Genomic DNA, 25,374 nt, shown 5'->3' with positions numbered 1-25,374 from the left:
TGTGATAATACACACAACATGACGCTTCATGCCACTCTAAAACATGATTTAGGTCGTCGATTGAATTTTACATGATTCATAAGTCATTAATTTGCTTATTTGTTATTCAAAACAATAATTGTAATTACTTATGTCACACTCTAAACATATTAACATACTAAGAAAAGATAATTGCATAAGATTTTTCAAATTAGCTTATAACTCATAAGTTCATAACTAATGGTTTAGTTCGATGTATCCAAAAATAAAACAAAACAAAACACCAAATCAAAACTGCCAATTCAAAAGTAAATAGAAAAGAGAACAACAAATCAAAACACCGCCAGAATTCGATCGTCATCGCTGGAGCTCGAATCATCTTCGCCGAAGTTCGAATCGTAATTGTTGGAGCTCAAATCGTCATCCCCGGAGCTCTTTTTATTTTTCAGGGGAAGTCACCTGAATTACCTTATTCTCACATCTCTCTCATTTTTTCAGGTAAAACAAGAAATGAAGAAAAAAAGACATGGATCTTTGTAATCCGCATGGCTACTTCAGTCCATACTGGAAAATCTCAGTCCCGCAACAACCGGTCCTGCGAGGCTCGCTAGGACCTAGAAAACTCTGTTCCAATACCGCCGGCGGTCGAAATCCATCTAACATGTTGTCAGTCGCGGGTACGCAGAAGCCATTTTTTATAAGTTTAGATATTGAATTTAATTTTTTATTAGATGGGTACAAACTCACTCAGCGAAATAGTTTGTGTATTTATTAGATAAGATGACCCTAGTTCAGACATCAATCGGCTATTTTCCCCGCGAGCAAGATTATGGAAATCTCTTTTTCACTGCTTATATATTTTTCTTTAAACTTGTTTCTGAGGAAACTTGAACTCAATAGCAACATTAGTTTGTGTGGTCGTATTCCGAACAATCGGACAGAACAAATACATTTGAATGCACAAAACAATAATACTTCAGGAGAATACACCATAAAGGCTATTTCATCATACAAAACTCTCAAGCTACCGATGAATAAAACAAAAACAAGAACAAGAACGCTCTAGATCCTTCCGAGGACCCTCTCGGCCGCAGAAATGGTGAACTGTATATCCTCGGAAGTGTGAGCCAAGCTAGTAAACCCAGCCTCGAACTGAGACGGTGCAAAGTAAACACCTTCCTCCAACATTCCTCTGAAAAACTTACCAAACTTCTCCGTATCGCTCTTCTTGGCGTCAGCAAAGTTGTACACCGGACCTTCAGCGAAAAAGAAACCGAACATACCACTTATGTAACCACCGCACATTGGATGTCCTGTTTTCTTCCCTGCTTCCAAGATCCCGTTGGTTAGCTCCTTGGTGATCTTGTCCAAATACTCGTATGTCCCTGGCTGCTTAAGCCGCTTCAGCGTGTGAATCCCTGCCGTCATTGCCAACGGGTTACCACTTAGTGTCCCAGCCTGGTACATTGGTCCTGCAGGAGCAACCTGCAACAAAAAAACAGAAAATATTAAATCCTACAATGCTTAAAAAATAAATTTAAAATTTTAATCAGACCTAAACGGATACCCTTTTATTTAAAGGGTGTGCCCGTAAAGTAAACCGGCCTAAAAGGGCTGACCTATATAAGCCCATTTACTTTTAAATGATAATAAATGAGCTACGAATAATTTTATACTAGGCCCGTGGGCTTAAGACCCATTTAACATCTCTACGTGTAGGTTCAGATCTTACCATCTCCATAATATCTCGTCTTCCACCGTAAGCTCCCACGGGAAGACCACCACCGATGATTTTCCCAAGAGTAGTCAAGTCAGGAGTGATTCCAAAGTACTCCTGAGCTCCACCATAAGCTAAACGAAACCCAGTCATGACCTCATCAAAGATGAGAAGAGCACCATTGTCTTTAGTCAGCTGCCTTAAACCATTGATGAACTCAGGCGTAGGAGTGATGAAACCAGAGTTACCAACAACAGGTTCGAGAATAACCGCAGAGATCTCTCCTTTATGAGCCTCGAAGAGCTTCGCAACAGCTTCAATATCATTGTACGGAGCCGTTAGAGTATCTGAAGTAGCTGCTTTAGGTACACCAGGCGAGTCAGGTAGTCCTAAAGTGGCTACACCACTACCAGCTTTCACAAGGAAGGCGTTGGCGTGACCGTGATAACAACCTTCGAACTTGATGAACTTCTCTTTGTTAGTGAAGGCTCTGGCGAGACGAAGCACACCCATACAAGCTTCGGTCCCGGAGTTAACAAACCGAACCATCTCAATGCTGGGAACAGCTGAGATAACCATCTCGGCTAGAACATTCTCTAAGAGGCAAGGAGCGCCAAAGCTTGTTCCTTTCTTCATGGTCTCAGCTAGAGCCGCGAGAACCTCGTCGTCAGCGTGGCCGATGATAGCTGGTCCCCAAGATCCAACGTAGTCAATGTACACGTTACCATCGATGTCCCACATCTTTGAGCCTTTAACTGAATCAATCAAAACGGGTTGCCCACCAACGGATTTGAAGGCTCGAACAGGGGAGTTAACACCTCCAGGCATAAGATTCTAAACATGAAAAAGAAACCATTTTTGAAAATAAAGGTTAGTCCTTTGTAACCCAAAGTCTGATCATTTCAACTCTAATAGACAATTCAATCAAAGTTTAGATTTTTAACGAATCGGGTGAGTCACTACTGACCTTGGCGGCATTGAAAGCTTCCTCGGACTTCTGAAGGGTGAAGCTCTTCTTCTTCTCGTCGACGGAAACTGACATCTTGATGCTGCAGCGAGTAGACGGAGAGGAAGAGACTCTCTTCGAGATCTTCGAGGAGCATGAAAAGCCCAAGGCAGTTCCCGATCCCGTTAGCGTCGCCGACATCTTTGCTCTCGCGGTCGGAGACGGAGTTGGTAGTAATCGTAGTGGGTTGGGGGGGCTTTCTGAGAGAAGAAGAGTCAACAAGATAAGGCGATAGATGGCGAGCAATCCTGTTTTTATATGTCCAGATCCGGTTGGATCTTACCCGGTTACCGAATTCTCAAATTGATAGTTGGATACCATATTTTAATTTAGTGGTATGTGCTTGAGTGCTTCTATTGATTCAGAAAAGACTTATTCTTAGGTTCATTCCATAGGATGAACCTCTAGATTCACCAACTAATAAAATTTTATTATTTCAAATTCGATATCATTTAAAAAAAGAAACAAGATATTGTCAAGTTATATTATGCTTTTAAAATAAAAAGATAAAAAATAAAAAATAAAAAATAATAGTAATTACAAAAAAATATTTTTAACGTCGTGAGGAAAAAACTAAACTCTAAATCCTAATCCCTAAATCCTAATCCCTAAACCATAAATCTGAAACTCTAAACCCTTGGATAAACCCTATAACCTTGGATAAATCATAAATTCTAAATCAAAAACACTAAACACTAAAACACTTAAGAGTTTAGGATTTTAGTGTTTAGTGTTTTGATTTAGAATTTATGATTTATCCAAGGATTTAGGGTTTATCCAAAGGTTTAGGGTTTACTCAAGAGTTTAGGGTTTACCCTAGAGTTTAGGGTTTACTTAAGGGTTTAGGATTTCAGATTAAGGGTTTAGGGATTAGGATTTAGGGTTTAGTGTTTTACTGGCAATATTAACAATATTTTTTTAAAAAATTCTTTTTTTTTGTAACTACTTTTTTTTACCTTTTTATTTTAAAAACATAATATAATTTGACAATATTTTGTTTCCTTTTTTAAAAGATATCGAATTTGAAATAATGAAATCCTATTGGTTGGTGAACCCAAAAATAACTATTCAGAAAATTATTTTAAAATGTCTTTTTTCTTAGATATGAGTAAACAAAAACATTAATGTCTTTATTGATAGAAAATATATATCTACAATTGTGTTATTTAATTTATATTTTTTAGACGTGAGAAAAAAACATATTTAAAATAAAAAGTTATGTGTTAGTGCCAAATTTACTATAGAACTTGTTTGAAATTATAACTGCCTCTAGAATCTTGATAAATCTCTAAAGCTTTAACTCTGATACGAACGTTAATTATCTAGTTTATTTTATATTGGTTTAGAATGCACAACACATACGTACCAAAACTATATTAGACATTACAATTGAGCTTCAGAGAGAAGGATTAAGCTTGACGAGTCTATTTATATTCATTCTTTTTTTTTTTTTGAACTGTATTTATATTCATTCTTCTAGTGTTAATTGTATATATTGTGTGGAATCAATGTGACTATATATGAATTACGTGTTGAAACATTCATAATTTAAAGAAGAAAATTAAAGATTTTGAGCTCTTAACTAACACCATTTGAGTAACACAATAGCTTTCTTTATTTATTAAGCTTGATACTTGGCATGTCTTAGTTACATTTTGCTTCACCGACGAGCAATAATATTTTATAATCGATCATCCATTATTTGTTTTTTTTTTAAACCATAATTAATTCAAACACATGCATAGACTATAATGATCAAATATCCATAAGCCCTTCGAACACCTTCATCGCCGAACCAGGAAGTCCAAGCAACACTTTGATACTCTTCGTATCACTGCCACATGGCAGAAACAGAATCACTTCCTTCTCAGGTAAACCGACCGGTCCAGACACAACCGGCTCACCCCAACCGAAATCTTTAGTATGAAACGATAGTTTTGCCCACGATGTGATCAGAAGCGTCGCCGTTAGACTCGGCCTAGCACGAGTCACCTCGAAGTAATCAATCGCTGACCTCATGAAACCGTCGGTTACCATTTCAACCGCACTTTTGACCAACCCCACTGTATGAGAAAGAGGGTTTAGAGTCACTTCACCTGCTGTTGTAACCGAATAAGTGAACACAATCCCGTTTCCTGAATATCCTTTAGGAAGTTCCGGAACGAATCTTGACCGTCCATCTGCAGCAAAGAGAAGTTTTATACGTTGGTCTGGTTTAAGCCCTAAGGCTTGGCAACGAGCTCTCCATAGAAATCCGGTCAGGGTTTGGAATGTCGTGGTTTTTGACTCTGCCATGATCTTGAGCTTCTCAAGTTTTTCGGGTCCAAACAGAAAAGATTTGTACACGAGTTTCTCGTCCGAGTAGAGTTTTCCGGTGCCGGAGATGTCGTCAAGCTCTTCGAACTCGTTGTGTGGGAACTCGATCTTTGGTGGTGTCCTTGGTCGGAGAAGTGTGTGGTCCAAGAAAGGTGGGACTGAGAGTGGAAGGCCACGAGCAGTCTCGGCCCATGAGTTAAGGAATTCCATTGCTGCAATACCATCGAACATGTTGTGGTTCATGCCTAGGCCTAACACGAATCCTCCACATTTGAAGTTTGTTACCTAATAAACAGAAGAAGAAAAAAGACAAAAGTTGTGTATATATAGAAGATAGTTTGTCTTTTACAATCAACATCTCTATATTCTTTTCCTTGATTTTTAATACAGTAACACCTGATATAAATGTAAAATTTACTTATACAAAAAGAAAGTAAATTTTTTGACAAAACTTAAAAATGGTTATTTAGGAGATTTGCCTAAGAATATAAGGCAAAAAAAAAAGAATTTTAAAAATGCAATTGACACTCCAACAAATATATTATCAGAACATAACTAATAAATGGTATATCCATATATTTGTGTATGTGAATAAATATTTTTGAAATTTGAATTTATTTTACTGCATGCATGATCAATATAATGGATCTATCAATCTAGTTTTGATATATAAAATATTTATTTGAAACCTACATCGGACCAAACCCTAGTTTAAGTGATCAAGTTTGTTCACTCACGCAAAACAGCAAGCAGTAAAAGAGTATGGATCGATCAGCCCCTCACCTGAACAACCACCGGTGGAATCTCAAGAATATTCCGGGCACCGGGAACGTCGTAAACAAGCTTTTCAAGAGTCTCCGGTTGATCAATCTCCCATATAGCGTCTTTTATCTTCTCTATCCCACAATTAGCCTCTGCTTCCACCACCACGACTCCTTCTCCGGTGCAGTTCACGGCGATCTTCCCTTCGGGACTGATCGTGAGTCTCCCCGCGGCAGGATAGTAGTGAACAAGAACCGCGGAGAGTGACTTTTTGATGACGTCAGCGGATTCCTCGTTGGATCTTGAGTTTGATTTGAAGTAGTAGAATGTTTTAACGATGATGGCTATGTTTTGGTCGAGATTTGAGAGGTAGTGGATGCCTTTTGGAGTTTCGGAGGCTGGAGAGACGAGAACAGGATCTTTTCTGGTTACAATGAGCTCGAATGAGTCGGCCATTTTTAGGGTTTTTGTTGGTGAAGAGAAACCAAAGATGTTATATGTTTAGAGGATTAGGAATGGCTTTGATTTCTTTTGGGATTTAATCAAAGGGGTTAAGTAGAGGCTAGGGTTTGAGGTTAATTGTGGTACAAGTAAATATTTCAGCAAATGGTGGAAGTAAGATCAAAAAGAGAGGAGTCTTGAGATTAACACTTTTAAGAGTTTTTTTAGAAATAATTTTTTAAAGAATTGAGTTTAGTTTCCAGGATATATGATATTCTTAGTTGTGGATGTTGTGACGAGATAGATCGGTCTAATAGAACGGACTCTATTACGATTGGTTCTAAATAATTCATTTGTTTGAGTTTGCATGCATTTAACTAAACTGATTAACGTAACAAAGTGAAAACGAAAACATTTGATTCATTCCTGACTGGGCTGATCCCATATTGTACATGTCAAGAGTACACATATTATCAGTTACAAAAAAAAAAAAAAAAAAGAAGAAGAGTACACATGTTATACATATGTCAAGAACCAGCCACAATTGGATCATTTAAATTGTATAATTAAAATCTAAATCATAACTTGTAAGATGCTCGAATTTTTTTCAGCAATACTTTGATGTAACTTTAGGAAATATATACTTCAAATTAATTGTAGATGGTAAAGGCCGTAAGTAAGGGAATGAAACAATTGAAGATTATATATATTTAGCAGTTGGTGGTTGACTGATATATGATTAATATGTAATTATCAAATTATGGAGCCATCTTTGATCAGTCTATGTAAATGGATCTATTATCTTGTTTACGTTTACACTTAGAGTTTGAAGAACTGTAGAGCCTTTGACTTCTATTCGTGTGTAAAACGTGATTCAATCTGAGTGTAAATGGTAAAGTATAAGGAGTTGGTGGCTAGTCTTAAGCCACCAGATTATAAACCAAACCCTTCACAAACAAAGGTCTCACTGGGATAGTTGATTTATTAAAATAGAAGATACATTTGAATTTGTGAATCAGTAGAGGATTATATGTAATCAAATAGCATTAGTTGTAACTAGTCCCATATTAATAATTGAACATAAGGTGGCGGGCCCCGCCCCGTTTGACCCGCTGCGGGGCGGATACGGATCGAACAATTTGAAAATTTGCAATGGCGGGTGCGGGTGCGGCCCCGCCCCGTTTGACCCGCTGCGGGGCGGATGCGGATCGAACAATTTGAAAATTTGCAATGGCGGGTGCGGGTGCGGGTCAAGATTATTTTAAGCGGAGCGGGTGCGGATCAGTCGAATTTGAGTCGCGGGTACTCGCTAACCCGCAAATTTAAAAAAAAAAAGATTTTTTTTAAAAAATGTTTTTTTTTATAAAAAATATATTAAGTCTCGTAAATATTTATATAACTTTAATTATAAATATATTATTTTAATATAATTTTTTTAAAAATAATAATTTTTAACTATATAATAATAATTTTTAATTAAAATAATTATTTTTAATATAATTAATATTACCCGCGGGTTTGGCGGGTTACCCGCGGATTTTTGCGGGGCGGGTGCGGATAGAAAATTTTTTGTTTGCGGGTTATGCGGGTCGATTTTTGGAATCAAAAAAATGATTCAACTCGCATGGACGGGTCGGGGCGGGTTGACCCACAAACCCGGCACTAGGTGGCGTCAGGAAAAACTGGAAATATTATCATTCAGTAATACTCCACTTTATAGACAGGATTTTGGGGCTAAGTAAGAACCCTGATTTACTTTGGCCCAAAATCGGAAAACAGACAAAGATGTCTTTAAACTAAAAATAAACCCAGAAACATAAAATTTCCAGTAAGTGGCAGCAAATACGACAAGGATTAGAAGACCTAACAAGTAACAGCTACACAAGAAGAAGTCACTGAAACTACATAATACATATGATGAAACTATAGAGATTACATAACACTCACAAACTATCACGTGCACAGTGTTGATAAGTTTTGCTTCTCTTCACATCAGATCTTTGAGAGAAGAAACTCACTAACACCTTAATCCTTTAGCTTTTCCTCGTCTTCATCCTTCTCTTTGTTACTTTCAGCCTCAGCTTTTTCCTCTTCTTCATCCTTCTCTTTGCTACTTTCAGCCTCAGCTTTTTTCTCTTCTTCTTCCTTCTCCTCGTCACTTCCAGCCTCAGATTTTTCGTCTTCGTCTTCTACTTCATCATCAGTCATTTCATTTATAGCATCTTGGATAACCTCCTTCACCTCTGGTTTTCTATGCGAGAGATCAACACCGAAATGGTCACCTGATGTTATTACAAACAGCAAATGTTACCAAAAAACTCGTCAACATTTGGAGAGTATAATTAAACGTGGATTGCAAAACATATAAGCAAAATCAAAGAACGTACTTAGCTTCTTCAGAATAGTTGATAATGTAGCCTGTTAACAAGAAGAAAAAAAATTGAGTATAAGAACATTTATTGAATGTCTTTAGACTATTAAATTTCAGTCAGTGTCAGCAAACTGAACTAGCTTACCGTGTTGAAGTCTACTTCCTTGAGAATTTTGGAGACAAATTCAAGCATCTCTTCTCTGGTTGGCTCTACTTTCCCTTTCTTAGTGCCTTTCCCTGCATCCAGTCCATGATAGTATGTAAAAATAGAAGCAGCGAGAGAATAATTTCATAAATAATCACAATTCTAGCTAAGTCTTAAAAAGTTTTTAGAAGCAGTTGAAAACGTTTATAACCTTTGTTTTTGGATCCATTAGCCTGTGGCTTAACTGACTGTTTCTTGCTTTTCCCTTTAGAAGACTCCTCATGGTCAACCTTTTGCTTCTTGGCTGGGGATGAAGTTGAGTTAGCAACTCTTTTGGAGGACTTTTCACCAGATTTCTTGGAAACTTTGGCAGACGCTTGTTTATCTTTCCCTTTGGTACCTGCTGAGCTGTCCTCTTTAATCTTCTTCGATGAGATTTTCTTAGCAGATGGCTTCTCATCTTCGGCTTCGTCTTTCTCATCTTCAGTTTTCTCATGGTCACTATCTTCTTCTGGTGCCGCATCATCTTCATCATGTGTATCCTTAGTGCCTTCGGAATCAGAATCATCCTCACCCTTGCCTTCTTCTGTGTCAGATGGATGATCTTGCTTTTTTGTTTGCCTTTTCCTCTGTATAGTAAGAAGAACATACACAAGAGAGTGTTTGTAAAATTTATGAGCTAATAAATGAGTTAATGGTAACAACTACCAGCCAGTAGCATGCAAGGGATACAAAGTGTACTAATAATTTAGAGATAAGAAACTATAAACCTTGGCTGGGGTATCTGAAGATGCTGCAGATTTCCTCTTTTTCTGTGTGCTCTTGCGCTTCTTGGTTTGCTAAAAATGTATAATTTCCAAAAAAAGAAGAAAAAAAACTCAACACTCCTTTCATACTGACGATAATAATGTAGAACAATAGTGTACTGATTCAAGCAGTAGTACACCTTTTCTCGATCAGCAAGTAAAACATCTCGTGATGCCTTGGGAGATTCCAAAAAGTCAAGCACCTTGGCAGCTACTTCTTCCTGAGAGTTATATAACAGATAGAGGTTAGGTTAGAATAAATAGATAACTCACATCTTCTAATTACTTACCTTTTTAATGCTGCTTCTGCTTATAGGTATATCAAGTACATCACAGAAAAAGATTAACTTGTCTTTTATGCATTTGTCAAGTTTCTCCTTTACTCGTGCTCTTTGCTTCTCCTCCTGAGAAAAGAACATTCAAGTCTCAAACATGAGGCAAACAAAAAAGAATACACATCCTTCTAACAAAATAGAAACGAAATTGGTTTACCTCTTTCTCTAACCATACAAAGCCAGAAAACTGACCAATGTTTTTCTTGACCATCTGTGCCTGCAGAGCAATTTCCCAAAACTCTTTTAAGTAGACATACACTTCCAAGACAACATCCATATTAAATGAATAGGGACACAAGCTTGAAAGGGAAATATTCATATCAAATGTGGCAAAATGTGATAACAACATTTTTAGAAAAGCACCTTTGCTTTCTTCCCATACAGAATGGTGTGTAGTAAGATCAGGTTGTCGTCAGCTTTTCGCTTGGATAGTTGATGAGCCACTGAAGCAGCCGACATTTTCAGATTAGTTTTTCAATGGTAAATAAATGTAAACAAGAAGACTTCGTCAAAAGAACTCAACTTTCCAAGCACACAATAAATAAATGTAAACAGTAGATAGTGGGCTTAATTGTAATAGCTACGAGATTAAAAAAAAAGTATTGCACTAGAGAGTCAGACTATCAGTATTCAAACCAAAGGTCAATCTTATTGAAGGTGTTCATTTGTCTCAGATCTCTCCTAATAAAATAGTACATACCATTTGGAATATCCCTGAGTAGTGTTCCACGACCCTGAAGAAAAAACATAGAAATCCCAAGTAGTGAAGCGCATTTATACATTAAAAAAAAAATCTACCAAATTTATCAGAAGCAAAAATAAGAAAGACAATAATACCTTTTCAATAGAAAAGGACTTGGCGGGTGTAGGGCGCAGAGGAGTAGAGAGGGAGAAAAGCTCAACCTTCTTTCTCTCCCTCGTTGGCCTTTCCCTACTCCTCTGAGTCTCCACTTTCTCCTCCTCGCTTTTTATATCTTCCAATTCATCCTCGTTCTTCCTCTCCGCTACTTCTTTCTCCTTCGCCGGGGAGGATTCGACTCCCGGTCTCTTCCCTTCTAGGGTTTCGGTCGCCATGTGAGTCCAGTAAAAACTAAGAGGTTTTCGGGAGAAAGTGGAGAATCCTAAAATCAGGAAAGGTAACGATTAAGACGACGAAACAAAACCTAACCAAAGTTTCTGGCGCCAACATAAAAGGCGGGGTTCTCTGTTTCTCGTCAACGAACCCGCGCCAAAACTACTTAATAATGGACCCAATTCCATGGGCCTGTTCGGACTTTTTGTCGTCAGGCCTATTTAACTTCCCACTGAGATATCAATTTTTCAAAAAGAAAACCAATTGAAGAAAACATAACAAGGGTGCAACTGGAATGCTATTTTGTGGAATAAAACTCTTTGGAATGGATTATTCCACATGTTTCCATAAAATGTTTACCAGTTACCATGAAAACGTTTTAGAAACAATTCCATATATTCCATTTTTGGAATGGAACAAAAAAACAAATCCTTTGTAAATGTTGTTCCTTTTATTCAGGATCATAATCCTTCGTGAATGAATGGAAAATCATTCCAAAAATATTTTCAGTTTTTATTCCATTTAATCTATCATTCCATTTTTTCTTATTCCAAAAATAATCATTCCTTTAATTCATAATATTCCTTATATGAATAACCAGTTACACCCCAAATTTTATAGAAAATATCATTTGGAGGGAACTAGATGAGGTTTTTTTTTTAAAAAGAGAAGGAGACACCTTTACAATCAAGAAGACAACCTTTGAAGAAAACCACAGAAAAAAACTCCAAATCCTGTCGAGAAGGAACAAACTCTATTCTGCCGTCGTTAACTCGGCGTCCGGTGACCTCTCCCGGCATCGGAGGTCCCTCTCATCCCTTTCCCTGTTTTTTTATTTTGCTCTCTTGGCGATGTTCATACCCGGCAGTGAGATTTTTGGTGCTCTGGAGATCGAAGAAACTTCTTGAGTCAAATACAAGTGGTGATGACAGTTGTCTGGAGTTCTGGCGAGCTGTGTGAGGAGGATTCAATGAGATGGGTCGGCCTTTAGGGTTCGATAGGTTGCGACAGTCGTTTTCCCTTAGATCTGTCGGATCTATGCACGGAGGTGGTGGCGTGAAGCTCTGGAGTGTTCTATTTGCTGCAGATCTGGTTGTGGGTTAGGTGAGCGGTTGGTTTGCTCAGATCTGTATGGAAGAAGTATGTGTTCTGAAGCCGGAGTAATACGGCGTCGGTACTGTTCTAATGAGTCTTAACCACGGCCAAGCGAACATTGAAGCTCTGTTTCTTCGAGGGTGTGAACGGAGCCATGAAGGCTGATGTGTGTTGGCGGGAGTGGCTCGTGATTCATGTGTGTTTTGAACCTCCATTCTTCTGGAAGTGTCGTCTATGGTTCTGACGGGAGATGGAGGAGAGGATGCTTTGCTTTGAACAGTTTACACTTCAACAAAACGTGAAGGTACCTACACGGAAAGCTACCTTTTGGTTCTCAGAGGTGGTACATGGAAAGGCTAGGGTGCTCTTTGAATGGTCATCGAGAGAACCTTAGTCCCGGTGACGCACATGTAAGGGAGTGTGGTTATTCGCAGTACCAAAACAATGAAAGCTCGACATGGTAAATATGCTCCCTCTTTCCAGTTTGTAGGGTGAAGCCGAAGCGCGTTTGGATGCTATCTCCTCAGCCCGCTTTTTCACAAGCAAGAGTCAAGGTTGAAGCTTCGCACCACTTGGAACCCCCGACTGAGAAGATGCACCTGTAGGTGTAGTTACAGTTAGACAAGAACACCAATCTTATCTTTTGGCTCCAACTGTTATGGGCTTTGATTAGTATTCTTAAGTTATGGTTGTCCGAGTGGTTTGAAGTAGCGTTGTACTTTTGTTGTTGTGGTTTAATTAGGTGGTCTAAGAAGCGGTTCATCCCGAGTCGTGGGGTGAATTCGTTTCGCAGTGGTAAAAATATAATGTCGTTTTTAATTGGTAGCGTAAGATCCTTCTAAGTGTTCATGGGTGATACTTGATCTTGACATTGTATGTGGGGTTAAAATCTCGTTGAGATTGAAATCTTGTATCCACAAATTGGTAAATGAAAATTGATGTTTGAGCCAGAAAAAAGGAAGTTCATTTCCGTTTTACAACCAGAGAAGCTAATGGTGTTGCTCATGTCTTGGCGAAGAAATGCAATTCCAATAATCTATTTACTTGGTCTTCTATTTATGTTCCACATTGGTTATCTAATGTGGTTTGTAATGATTCTATTCACACTTATTAATAAAGTTACATTTGTCGGAAAAAAAAAATTGGAGGGAAAAATAAGAACAATACTTAGGTTCACTACTATACTGAATGGTTAAATTCACTCCACACTTTATAATCAGCCAAAATGACATGTAGGATTCATTAAAAAGGTAATAATTTTTTTAAGAAAAATGGTTGAAAAAAATAACACCGACATGAACGCCGTTTGCAAAACTCTAAACTCTAATCTAAACTCTAAAATTTTAAACCCTAAACTCTAAAATCTTAGAATTTAGTGCTAATGATTTAGGGTTTAGGATTTAGGGTTTATGGTTAATGGTTTAGAGTTTTGGTTTTAGGATTTATGATTTAAGGTTTAGAGTTTAAGATTTTGGGTTTATGATTTAGAGTTTAAGATTTAGGTTTTATGGTTTAGATTTTAGGATCTAAGATTTATTGTTTTAGATTTAAGGTTTAGATTTAAGGTTTTTCATTTTTTCTTTTAATTTTATTATTTTTTTAACTAATCTTACATGTCACTTTGGTTCGTTAGGAAGAGTAGAATGAATTTGACCATTCACCGTAGGGGTAAACCAATAAGGGAAGTAGGAGCATACAAGTAGTTCAAGTATAATGGAGATTTGAGATTGGCGGTTTCGGACTGACATGTTTTCGGGCAAAGTTATCGGTCTCTTTCTTTGTTTCAGAATAATCGTTTGCCACATTTTCTAACATGTGTCTTTCATACAATTAATGTTTATCATAGTTCAGAAAATTGGGCTTCGATTGGGTTTGAAATTTTTTTGATAAGAACTTGTATTCTCTTATAATTTTGGCTTTTGGTGGATATAATATACACAGTCAACAAAAAGAAAACTGCTAACTTTTTTTTTTGTTAAACATGTAAATGTCATTAAAAAAAATAATGATTATTGATTACACGATTGAACATGGAATCCAGTTTTCTCGAAAGCCAAACCAATCTTTAGAGCCGTAAAAAAGTTTAAGAAACCCTAAGCATCACGAAACCGATAACTGTACACCGGTGAAATGCATGATGACGTTTGAGGTTCGATGAAAAATAAAATGAGTATGATGATGAAACTGGAACCAGATGAATCAATGATGATGTTATTTTACAAAGGTCTCCAAAGCTGATATCATCGACATATACTCTCATCTTCCTGGTTCAACAAAATTGGTCATGTTAGTTTCTGTTACTAACTAAACTGGATGTTATAGCGTAGTACTAGGAATTATTTTTGTTTAGATAGTAATCTTTGTAAAATAACAAGTAGATCGTATATGTTCTTAATATGTTTTTAGAGCATATCACATAGGTGAATCTTAATACGAGTCGAAGCCTCAAAATGTTCCTAATTTTTATTATCTTTATAAATCTGAAGTCTAAAAAAGATTGTAAATGATAGCAAATTTAAACTAAAAAAAAAAGATTATATATTTGTTGAAGAAAAGATAGCTCATTGAGCTTTATTTAGGTGCATTAAACAGAAAGAAAGCAGCTTGAGATTTGCCTTCAAAAACAAAGTAGATTCGATAATATCATTAGTATGAGAAGAAAGGAGAGTTGCTAAGAATTCTAGGTTATATTACAATACTCTCATAACAACAATATATATATATATATAGTATCTCTCTCTCTCCTCCGACTTATCCTTTCAAAAAACGAAACCAAATTTGATATCGCTCTGGTGTCCAGCTGACGCCAGTTTCTCTCCTCCCTTGTCTTGCTTGTCCTTTGCTCGTACTCCGTCCTTGCTCTGCTGCCGCCTTATTTATGTCTGTGGTTGAGAGTCAGCTTCAGTTTCGTCATCCGCTATAGAGGGTGTGAGGCTCTGCGCTGAGTCATTACCACTTCTTGCTCTTTATTGGCGTTGGTTGTGGTTGTATAGCAGCGTTCTCAAAGTCTCGCTAAGGTGATTTGTCTCCGATCTCTCCACTTTCTATTTCCAAGCACTTAATTGACAGTAAAGATTACAAGCTCGATAAGTTCGACATAAAGCTACTCCGGAAATATCTTGGGGAGTCCCGACATCCGAGTAAACGAGGTAAATCTTGCTTCCCCGAAGTTCACGTTAAAGGTTGAGAACGATCGTGAATTTCTTACGAACTAGCAGAATGCGTCGGGTTGACATGTTGAGCAAAGCTAGTTTAGGAACCGTTAGAATTGGGTTTTTTTTGTTCGAGTGGTTTGTCGTCGGATCATAATTCCTGATTTTCAGACTGATTTATAAAATTTAATTTAAATATATATATATATACACATATAGTTCAATACTTGCTCAGAACCCTAGAACACTTGAGATTATGGACTTTTCATAAGACATATTTGGGCTTTTGTACGTAGTCTAATAGTAATCTAATAGTAAAAAGGTTACGTACTATGTGATTTGTTTTTTAAAAAAGGTATATCTAATTTTTTTCATGGGTAAAAAACCTTTCTAAATGAGTAATGTAAATATCTGAAACCTTTTTCCAGAGGGAGATTCATTCTTAAACTTGTGGGTTAACATCTCAGTTTCCATCTCTAAATTAAGGTTAAGCTTTGACCCAAATAAATAAATAATAAATTTGCAAAAGCTTTCTCGTTTTGCTCCTTTGATCTCCATGTTATATTCATCCTTGATATTTCTCTGTTGATTTGTATGGACTCATATGTTACGAGTGTCCATCCATTATGGGTAAAAAAACAAGACTTGAGTGTTGAGTCTTTTCTTCTTTTTACCGATAAGTTTCTTTTGTCATCTTTTAGAAAAAAAGCACAGTGTCATGCTTTTCGGTAGGTTCCCTTTAACACAGCAAATTCCGATCATCCGATTTCAAATCTTTGAAGATTAGTTTTCTGTTTTTTTTCTTTTCCAAAGTCAAGTTACATCGGCATAAAGCGATCGAATATGGACCATCAAGCCCATTAGACCTATATAATAAACGGTTTGAAATTACGCAAAAAAGAAATAAACAAAACTAGACCTCTAGGTATAAATGCTACACTAGCACACAAGAATACTCTTCAACCATCCATCTCAGCTTCTTTGCCTTCCACTAAGTGATGGGATTTTTTTTTGTCGTCAAGTGATGGGATTTAAAGACCTTTATCTTGTTGGTTTTCTTTAGGACTCTTTTCTTTTTGTGAAGTATTTTATTAAACGATTGTTCTATAGATTTGGCTCATGTCTGAATCTCAATAAAACTCTTGATAAAAATCGAATTCATTTTATTCTATCGTTTTGGGCAGATACAACTTATTTGCTTTGTTTTCTTCTGTCACAGACCTACATTTCTTCTTTAATGTGTTTCGCATATAGAACTCGTTAGCTGAGTGGACTTTAGCAAAACAGTTGTAGTACCATCATCTTCTATTATTTACGTTAGCATGGGCCTACATCCTTTTCTGTATGTGTTTAATTAAAGCCTTTCAATTGTCATTAAACCGGTATTACTCTACCCAATATTTTTTCATATATGTTTACGTTTTTGCATGTTATCATAATTCAAAACTAAACTGTGCATTAATCAATAGTTATTTGTAGTTTATTAACGTAAAGCCAAATGCAAATGGAAAATAGAGTTTTTTTTATAAAAGAAACATTCATTTATATATTCAAAATATTGTGTTATATAGAACTACGAGACATAGATTATAACACACCAAACACAATCTCCATCCATTGACACTCAATGGATATCTTAACAATAAAATTAAATAAAATTTAAGAAGATTAATAGAGAGACAAAGAAAAATATTTCAAAATATATATTATTAATTATTCTTGAGAACCTATGACACCACATGCCTATTTTAAATTGGTTCAATTTATCAAAATTAATAAATTTTAACTAGGTAATTAGACTAATATTAAATAACCATATTTATTAGTTAAGAACCCCTATTTGGAAAAACTTGCCAATAAAGTTGCTCTAAGAAATTAAATTGTGTTTGGAACAACCAAGCCCTAATCTATTAAAAATATTTATCTTCTCTATCTCTTGGCCAACCATTTCCTTATTTCTCTAATAAAACTAGTTTTGAGACTTTGAGTTATGTGGAACAGTGGAATTTAGGTGAGTGAATCAAAAGATGTTGATGGTCCCAACACTTTTAGAGATTGGGCTAAATGGTCGACTCAGTCTCGGTTCGGTCGCAATCAAACCTATAACTAATATACGGAAGAGAAAAAGACTAGGATAGCAGTAAACCAAGTTTTTGTTTCAAAAGTAGCATTCAAGGCTCAAAGTCACAAAAATAGGTTTTATTAAAGAGGTAAATATACACTTATACTCCTTGGGTTAATTAATGAGAAAAAGACCAAAATAGCACTAAATCAAGTTTTTGTTCCCAAACTAGCATTCAAGGTCAAAAGTCACAAAAATAGCACTCAAGGGGTGGGGTTTAGGATTTAGAATTTAGGGTTTAGGGTTTAGAGTTTAGGTTTTAGGGTTTAGAGTTGAGAAGTAAGGTTTTGGGGATAAGATTTCAAATTTTAAAAAATAAAAAATTTAAATTTTTCAAAAGATAAAAGGCTATTTTGGTCATTTTAGTTTTTGAGTGCTATTTTTGTGATATAAACTTAGAAAGGTGCTATTTTGGAGATTTGTCCTTAATTAATCCAAACCTTAGGGTTTAGAGTTAAGGGGTGGGGTTTTGGAATTAGGGTTTAAAATTTTATAAAAAATAAATACTAAAATAAAAGATAAAAATTTTAAAAACAAAAATTATTTTTAAATTATAAAAAGAAAATTTGAAAAAAAATAAAAAAAATTTCGAAAAAAAAATTTCAAAAAAAATTTATAAAAATTTTGAATCTGAAAACATATAATCTGAAACTATAAAAAAAAAATTTATTTTTTTAATTTTTATTTTATTTATTTTTATTTATTTTTGTTTGTTTATTTAATTTTAATCCAAAGGTATTAGGGATATTTTACCTTTTAATGAATGTCATTTTTGTGATTTTCTCTTTTTAGTGTCATTTTTGAGACATAAACTTCAAAATGTGCTATTATTGACAATCGAAACCCGGGCAAGTGTCTGGTATATTATAACAACGTTGTTATTTTTGTTCGTTTTCTCTAAAACTGCAAGTTTTTTTTTATTTTTGTTTGCTCATGTATTTGGATAGGAAATCACTACTGTTTTTTCTAACCCAGCTGTTGAACTGTTTTCTTAGTAGCTGAGCTTTTTATAAAAAACACAAATATTAAACGGTTTTGTGATGTGCAAAGGTAATAGAAAAACAGTGGCTTTTATTTGGGGTAGAAAAACAGAGGAATTAAAAAAACCTAATCGAAGTATGCCTGGCCATGCTTGTTTATAGTTTTTTCTTTGAAACTTGCTTGATTATTCCCTTTTCAAAAAAAAAAACCTTGCTTGATTATAGTTGCTACGTATGTTTAATGATATACAATCGCTTAGGATAGGTATTGTTACGTATTACATGAAGTTATCGATACTCTACGTTTTTGTTGAATTATAGTTCTCTACGTAAATATGTCTATATGCAACACGTAACTTGAACTTGTAACGTATAACTATATGTGTTTAATGTTTATACGTGTCGACATGATTTCAACATGTTGACGGTATGGTCCCAAAGGCTAACAGAAAGAAGAATAAGACCAACAAATTTAATAAATGCTATAGCTCATCTACCCGTTTACCCTTTTTCTTTTCGAACAAAACTTAAGTGAATCTTTAAATTCACCTCACCTCTATTAACCAATTATAATATCATATAAATTAATAAATAAAAAATATTAAATAATTTTTAAAAAATTAAAATAACTGAAAAAAATAACGTCAATTTTAACGATGCTAACGCCGCCAACAAACCCTTAAATCCAAACCGTAACCCTTAACCAAAACTTTATACCCTAAACCCAAACTCTATATCCTAAAACCAAACCATGACCCTAAACCTGAACCCTATACCCTAAATTTAAACCTTAAACTCTAAAACCTAAACCCTAGACCCTAAACCCAAACTATATACCCTAAATCCAAACTATATACCCTAAACCCAAACTCTAGATTCTAAACTCTAAACTCTAAATCCGAAATCTTAAATCATAAACCCAAACTTTAGACTCAGTACTCAAACCCTAGACCCTAAACCCAAACTCTAGACCCTAAATCATGAACCCAAACCGTAGACTATAAATCCAAACCTTAAATCCTAACCTTAAACTCTAAAAGAACAATATCAACATTAATCCAAACATTTAGGGTATAGGACTTGGGTTTAGGATTTACAGTTTAGATTAGAGTATAGGGTTTGAGTTTAGGATATAGGAGTCAGGTTTACGGTATAGAATTTAAGTTTAGGGTCTAGAGTTCAAGTTTAGGATTTAGAGTTTAGGGTTTAAGATTTAGAGTTTAGGGTCTATGGTTTGGGTTTAGGGTATAAAGTTTGTGTTTAGGTCTAGGGTTTAGGTTTTAGGGTTTAGATTTTGGATTTAGGGTATAGGGTTCGGGTTTTGGGTCTAGGTTTAGGTTTTAGGGTATTCGGTTTGGGTTTAGGGTATAGGATTTTTAGTTTAGGGTTACGGTTTGGATTTAGGGTTTAGCAGACGGTATTAGCTTTGTTAAAATCGAGTTTTTTTTATAGTTATTTTTATTTTTACAAAAATATCTAATATTTTTTATTCATTTATCTTTTTTTTTTTACATCAAACATTTACAGACTCATGTAGATTCTTTAAACCAAAGTGGTAACTCTGCGTCTATATGCACGACGAAAGACAGTTGTTTCCGAGCACTACGTGCCAATCTATCCGCCCTTATGTTCTCCGTCCTATAAACATGTACAATATCTGAGTTGAGAAACTGTGTCGCAAAAGCTTAATATCTTCCAGGTAGCTTTCAAATGCTGGTCATTCCTCTGGTTCCGAAACCATCTTCACCAACTGAGAACAATTTATCGCAAACGTAACCTGAAGTGCCTTAAGTTTCTCATACATTCCATTACCCAAACTAGAGCCTCTATCTCCGAATGAAGAGGTGAGAGGCATGTCCTTACATTCCTTGCTCCTAATAAACCATCAAGCCCTAGTAACGTACTGAACCATCCTTGTCCTGAAAAAAAATCCTTGTCTTTCCAAGAACCGTATGTGAAACACCATCTTCTTGTGGTTCCGAAATCTGGCCTAACCTGTACTTCCCATGTCAATCTATGATCATTAATAACCTATGCCTCAGCCAACAGTGTTGATTCAACTTCTGCTAATCGGAGCGTTTCCCTCGGATCAACATCCATGTTACTGAACACTTTGTTGTTCCGGCCCTTCCAAATGTACCATAATATCCAGGCAAAGTGATGATCCTCCATTTTTATTCATTTATCTATGTGGCAATATGATCTATTCTATTAAAAAGGAAGTAGTCTTGATAAATCTACTTATAAAAGTTGTTTGGACCTATTTATTAAAATTTAGTTAGACACATTATTTAATCTCTACACATAGCATATCCTAAATAATATATGGGAATATTTATAAATGTAACTGATTGTTTAGGCCTATTTCCCTGCATTTTAGGAAAGATCAGTTAATAATTATCTTCTGTAATTCACGTTTAAATGAAAGTAAAATATTTATTTTAATATTTTACTCAACCATTGTATTCTAATATATCACTATTTCAGTCCCAAAGCCATAAATAACAGTACAGTATATTTATTAATAAGATCATATTCAATGATATTTTATACAAGAATAACCATTAAAAAATATTTTATCACCCAACGTCATGATTGTTATGTTGCAACATCTATACTATTAAAACATGATCCTATTTTAAAAATTTAGGATTCTACCCTTGGATTATAATCATATTTACAAAATAATAGAAATATCTCATATTTATGGTAACAAATAAATTTTCTTTACAAACCAAAACAAAACCATAAATGCTAATTAACTATTAGCATTTACTATAGGTAAAGCTTTATCATATCCATAGCAAATTATTTTCGACTAGATTTTTTTTTAATTAGATATTTTTAATCATATAAAATATACTTAATTTTGTGGATAATAAATAAATTAAACTAATATAATTTATTTATTAGATAAAAATTAATTGAAGTGTTTTTTGTAGTGTATTTTCCTACTATGAGAAATAAAAAAAATCATAAACTTGTCATTTTACAATTTTTATAGTTGAGTTTTATATGGTTGGAACAAATATATGCATCTAAGTAAATAAATAAATAATCATTAAAAGTTAAAATCTGAAAAGAATAATACTAAAATATGCAATGTGAAATATCATTCATTTTTTCAACTTATATAGTAGTGATTTTATATAATTGGAACAAATATATGCATCTAAATGATGAAATAAAATATTATCAATAAAAATAAGATGTGCAAAAATAATATTAAAAGATGTAATGAGAAAATATCTTTAGTATATAAATATAATACTTTAGAATAAAGTAAAATTAATACAATATTTTCTAAACATTTAACTTCTTTAAAAATAATTTCATAAATATAAATATAAATTTTTTATATATCATATCTAATATCTATGATTATAACATAAACAACCAGTAAATTTTAAATGTATATGGTTATCATATATAAAAACACATAATCTTATAATTTTTTTAAAAATCTTATAATTAAAAAATTTGTAGAATTTTAAAAGAGAATTAGTTCCGCGCTTTTTAAAGCGCGGGTCAAAATCTAGTTGATTATTAAAAGTGAAGTAAATTTAAAGGGTGAACCTAAGTTTTGTTCTTTTCTCAATTTTCTATAAGAAACCAGCAAATACTCCCTTTTAAAGAAAACAAAAAGATGCAAATAATCTGCTCCGAGCGTCAAGAGTAAATTACTCTCGGCAAAAATAAATAAATTGATACTTAGGGGCAAACTAGTGTAATCGCAGCAGTTGCGAACGTTTGCGAATGCAGCTGGTTGCAATTTAAAACATTTTTAAGAGATTTTTACGATTTGTACAGTGGTTAAAAATTGATTGGTTTGTAAGATACTTATGACTGGTTAACTACCAAATACAGCAGTTGTTAAATAATAAATTAACAATATATATATTTTATATAATTAAAAAGAATTAAAAATTATAATAAATATAAAAATTGTATTTATAAAATTATACTATTAATTGTTTTTTAAATTATAGAAAATATTTTGTTTAAATTTTTTGTAATATAAATTAAAATATAATATATATAAATTTTAATTTATATATTATTTCAATTTAAAATTTTTCTTGAATATTTTTTATTTTTATTTTTATAAAAAAAAATTACCTTCCCGCAACTATCTACAACCACAAACGCTAGATGGAACCAGCTTTTGATTTTAAGAGGTGTAGAGTAGTTTGAAACGATTTGTAGCGTTTTCTAGGCCTGGACATTTTAACGTGGATCAGAAAACCCGAACCGGAACCGATCCAAAAATATCCGATCCGAAACCGAACCAAAAAATTATAAGTACCTTTTGTGTCTAATTTGTTTTTACCCGAAAGAACCAGAACCGAAAAGAACCGATCCGAATATACCCGGACTCAAAAAAGAACCGATCTAAATAGACCCAACCCGATAAAAACTGATTTGTACCCGACTTAAGAATATGTATATCCAAAACTATGATTTTTTGTGCTCTATTTTATATATATTATTTTATGATTTAGTTGAAATATTTTTTGTTAACAATATTTGTTATTATTTTGTAACTTTTTTTAAGCAATATGAAGTTTTAATTAGAGTTTAATTTTTTTATTTTAATTATTAATAGTTTTATTTAAGTTGTTATATATGACAACTATAGACCAAATCTGATGGAGTTAGATATGTTATGTCTTTTTCAGGTCATAAATACCCGAAGCCAATCCAGACTCAATATAGACCCGAAAAAAAATTATAGACCCAAATAGGTTCGGATCCGAAAAGATCCGGCCGAACTGAACCAAAAATTTCTAAATATCTATTGGGTGGAAATGTTTAGGAGCCGACGGACCCGAACACGAAAAGAACCGGTCCGAATCCAACTCGAAGATCCGAACGCGCAAATCTAACGTTTTTTATGATTGTTTCAAAACGTCAATAACCGCTACCAAGTGTAAAATTTGTGTTTGCGGGTGATAACATAAAACCAGTTAGTCCCTTATTCTTTTATAGAAACAAAAATAAAAAGCTGAGTAATTTACTCTCTTTTTTTCTCTAGTATAGAAAAGACAGAATAACGTACTATTTTTTTCTCCTTTCAAGTTTTGTTTGTTTCGAAGAGGAATCGAGTTTATATCAAATAAGAAAATAGAACTTTGAATCTAATAAAAGAAGCGACAAAAGTTGGAGTACGAAAGCACAGGTTTAGAGGAAGTGGTGGCGGGTCACGTGGGCTCTCACTCCTTCATAAACTGTACGTTTCCAGAGATGGCACGGGCCCATCACGTGGGGTCTACGTGTACACACAGTCGCATCAGGGCTCGCTGTTGTACCTCAAGCTACACGCGCTTCGTAGGCGAGTGGTATTACTGGAGTCTACCTCGCTGGAATAGAATGTTCTTTGTTCTTTTGCTTACGATGCGAAGACGTCACGAGCTATTAGCATGTGTCACTAACGCGGGGCGTATTGAAGCTCTTAGATTTCGTATGTGTTTAACATGTCAGCAGATATATACTTCGGTAGCTATCTCAAATGGAAATTTTAAAACTTTTATCACCAAAAATTTCAAAAAAATAACCAAAATATGATTTACTAAATAAGCAAAAAAAACTCGTCCTGATTAAGTCATTTTGCTTTTTACTAATTTATTGTTTCACTACAAGAAAACACGCCGAATTCCGACGGAGATTTCGACGGATGCCAAAGGCGTCGGACAATTTGGACGGAATTCCGACGAAAACAAAAAAATTTGAAGTCGTCGGAATTCCGTCGGCTAATTCCGACGAATTTCCGAGAAAACAAGGGTCGTCGGAATATTTCGACGACTTTTCGACGACATTCCGATAAACAATATAACCGTTGCTGTCGTCGAAAAGTCGTCGGAATATTTCGACGAATTTCCGACGACATTCTGATTAAAAGATATAACCGTTACGGTCATCGGTATTCCGTCAGAATTTTCCGACGAATTTCCGACGAACCAAGTGACTGTTGCCGACAAATATATATGACCGTTTTATAGCCGTTTGAGATTGGAAAATACCGACGGAATTCCGACGGAATGCTTTATATCTGTCGGAATTCCGTCGGAAAGTCGTCGGATGTCCGTAAGCAATTTCCTATAAATGCAACCCCTCCTCATTCAACTCATTCACACCTCATTCTCTCTTCTTTCTCTTTAGTCATAATAATTCCGTGAAAATCATGTCTTCAGGAGCTTATTTTCGTTCGTGGATGGATAAACCTCATTTGGATCCCAACACCAATTTGCTTACGGAAGAATACGTTCAAGGGATTGGAGAATTCATGAGGCTTGTTCAACAGCAACCAGATGCAAAAAGTGGTATGTTAAGATGTCCCTGCTCTACTTGCAATAATAATAAGGTTATAAAAGAATTTGATGTTTGGACTCATTTGTATATGAAAGGGTTTTCACGTAATTATAAAGTTTGGTACCTTCATGGGAAAACTGGTTATGAATATGGTAGTACTAGCGAACCTCAGCCTGTTAGTGAACTTCAGCCTGATATTAGGTTAGAAGAACCTAGAACGGATATAGATTATGGTGTAGGTACTGAGCAGATGGTACATGATCATTATAGAGGGGAAGAACCAAATCCCGAATCTAGGAGATTTTTTGACATGTTGGATGCAGAAAAACAGCCTTTGTATCAAAATTGTAGAGATGGTCATTCAGTCTTATCATATGCAACTAGATTAATGGGTATTAAGACAGACTATAATTTGGCTGAAGAATGTATGGATGCGATTACTGATTTTGTCAAAGGTATTCTACCTGAGGATAACCTTGCACCGGGTTCATACTACGAGGTTCAGAAACTTGTAGCCGGTCTTCAACTACCGTACGAAGTGATAGATGTATGTATTGACAACTGCATGATCTACTGGAGAGCGGATGAGACACGAAATGTATGCAAATTTTATGGGAAACCTCGTTATCAGGAGACGAGGGGAAGAGTTCCGATCCCGTTCAAAAGAATGTGGTATTTGCCTTTGACGGAAAGATTGAAGAGGTTGTATCAGTGTGAGCGCACAGCAAAAGCAATGAGATGGCATGCAGAGCATTCCACAAATAGT

The 25,374-nt window shown here is 34.9% G+C and overlaps 3 protein-coding genes across 3 annotated transcripts; all 3 read right to left on the bottom strand.

Annotated features, from left to right (window-relative positions):
- Positions 1 to 872: 872 nt before the first annotated feature.
- On the bottom strand, positions 873 to 2,945 carry LOC103873768 (glutamate-1-semialdehyde 2,1-aminomutase, chloroplastic). The gene is made up of 3 exons (XM_009152163.3): positions 2,664 to 2,945; positions 1,712 to 2,530; positions 873 to 1,464 (listed from the first exon to the last, which is right to left on the bottom strand). The coding sequence occupies exons 1-3, from the start codon at positions 2,841 to 2,843 to the stop codon at positions 1,042 to 1,044; spliced, it is 1,422 nt and encodes a 473-aa protein (XP_009150411.1). The 5' UTR covers positions 2,844 to 2,945; the 3' UTR covers positions 873 to 1,041.
- Positions 2,946 to 4,298: 1,353 nt separating this feature from the next.
- Positions 4,299 to 6,291, bottom strand: LOC103873767 (fatty alcohol:caffeoyl-CoA acyltransferase). Its single transcript, XM_009152162.3, has 2 exons — positions 5,802 to 6,291; positions 4,299 to 5,303 (listed from the first exon to the last, which is right to left on the bottom strand). The coding sequence occupies exons 1-2, from the start codon at positions 6,234 to 6,236 to the stop codon at positions 4,458 to 4,460; spliced, it is 1,281 nt and encodes a 426-aa protein (XP_009150410.1). The 5' UTR covers positions 6,237 to 6,291; the 3' UTR covers positions 4,299 to 4,457.
- Positions 6,292 to 8,005: 1,714 nt separating this feature from the next.
- Positions 8,006 to 11,119, bottom strand: LOC103873766 (protein DEK). The gene is made up of 11 exons (XM_009152161.3): positions 10,716 to 11,119; positions 10,579 to 10,612; positions 10,242 to 10,321; positions 10,036 to 10,095; positions 9,834 to 9,947; positions 9,684 to 9,764; positions 9,508 to 9,576; positions 8,949 to 9,366; positions 8,738 to 8,829; positions 8,609 to 8,639; positions 8,006 to 8,503 (listed from the first exon to the last, which is right to left on the bottom strand). Exons 1-11 carry the CDS (start codon positions 10,950 to 10,952, stop codon positions 8,247 to 8,249), a joined length of 1,473 nt encoding a protein of 490 aa, XP_009150409.1. The 5' UTR covers positions 10,953 to 11,119; the 3' UTR covers positions 8,006 to 8,246.
- Between the last annotated feature and the right edge of the window lie 14,255 nt (positions 11,120 to 25,374).

The sequence above is a fragment of the Brassica rapa genome, chromosome A06 (genome assembly GCF_000309985.2).
Source record: "Brassica rapa cultivar Chiifu-401-42 chromosome A06, CAAS_Brap_v3.01, whole genome shotgun sequence".
NCBI lineage: Eukaryota > Viridiplantae > Streptophyta > Magnoliopsida > Brassicales > Brassicaceae > Brassica > Brassica rapa.
Note: the sequence above shows the minus strand (reverse complement) of the source record. Positions and strands in the feature narration are given on the sequence as shown.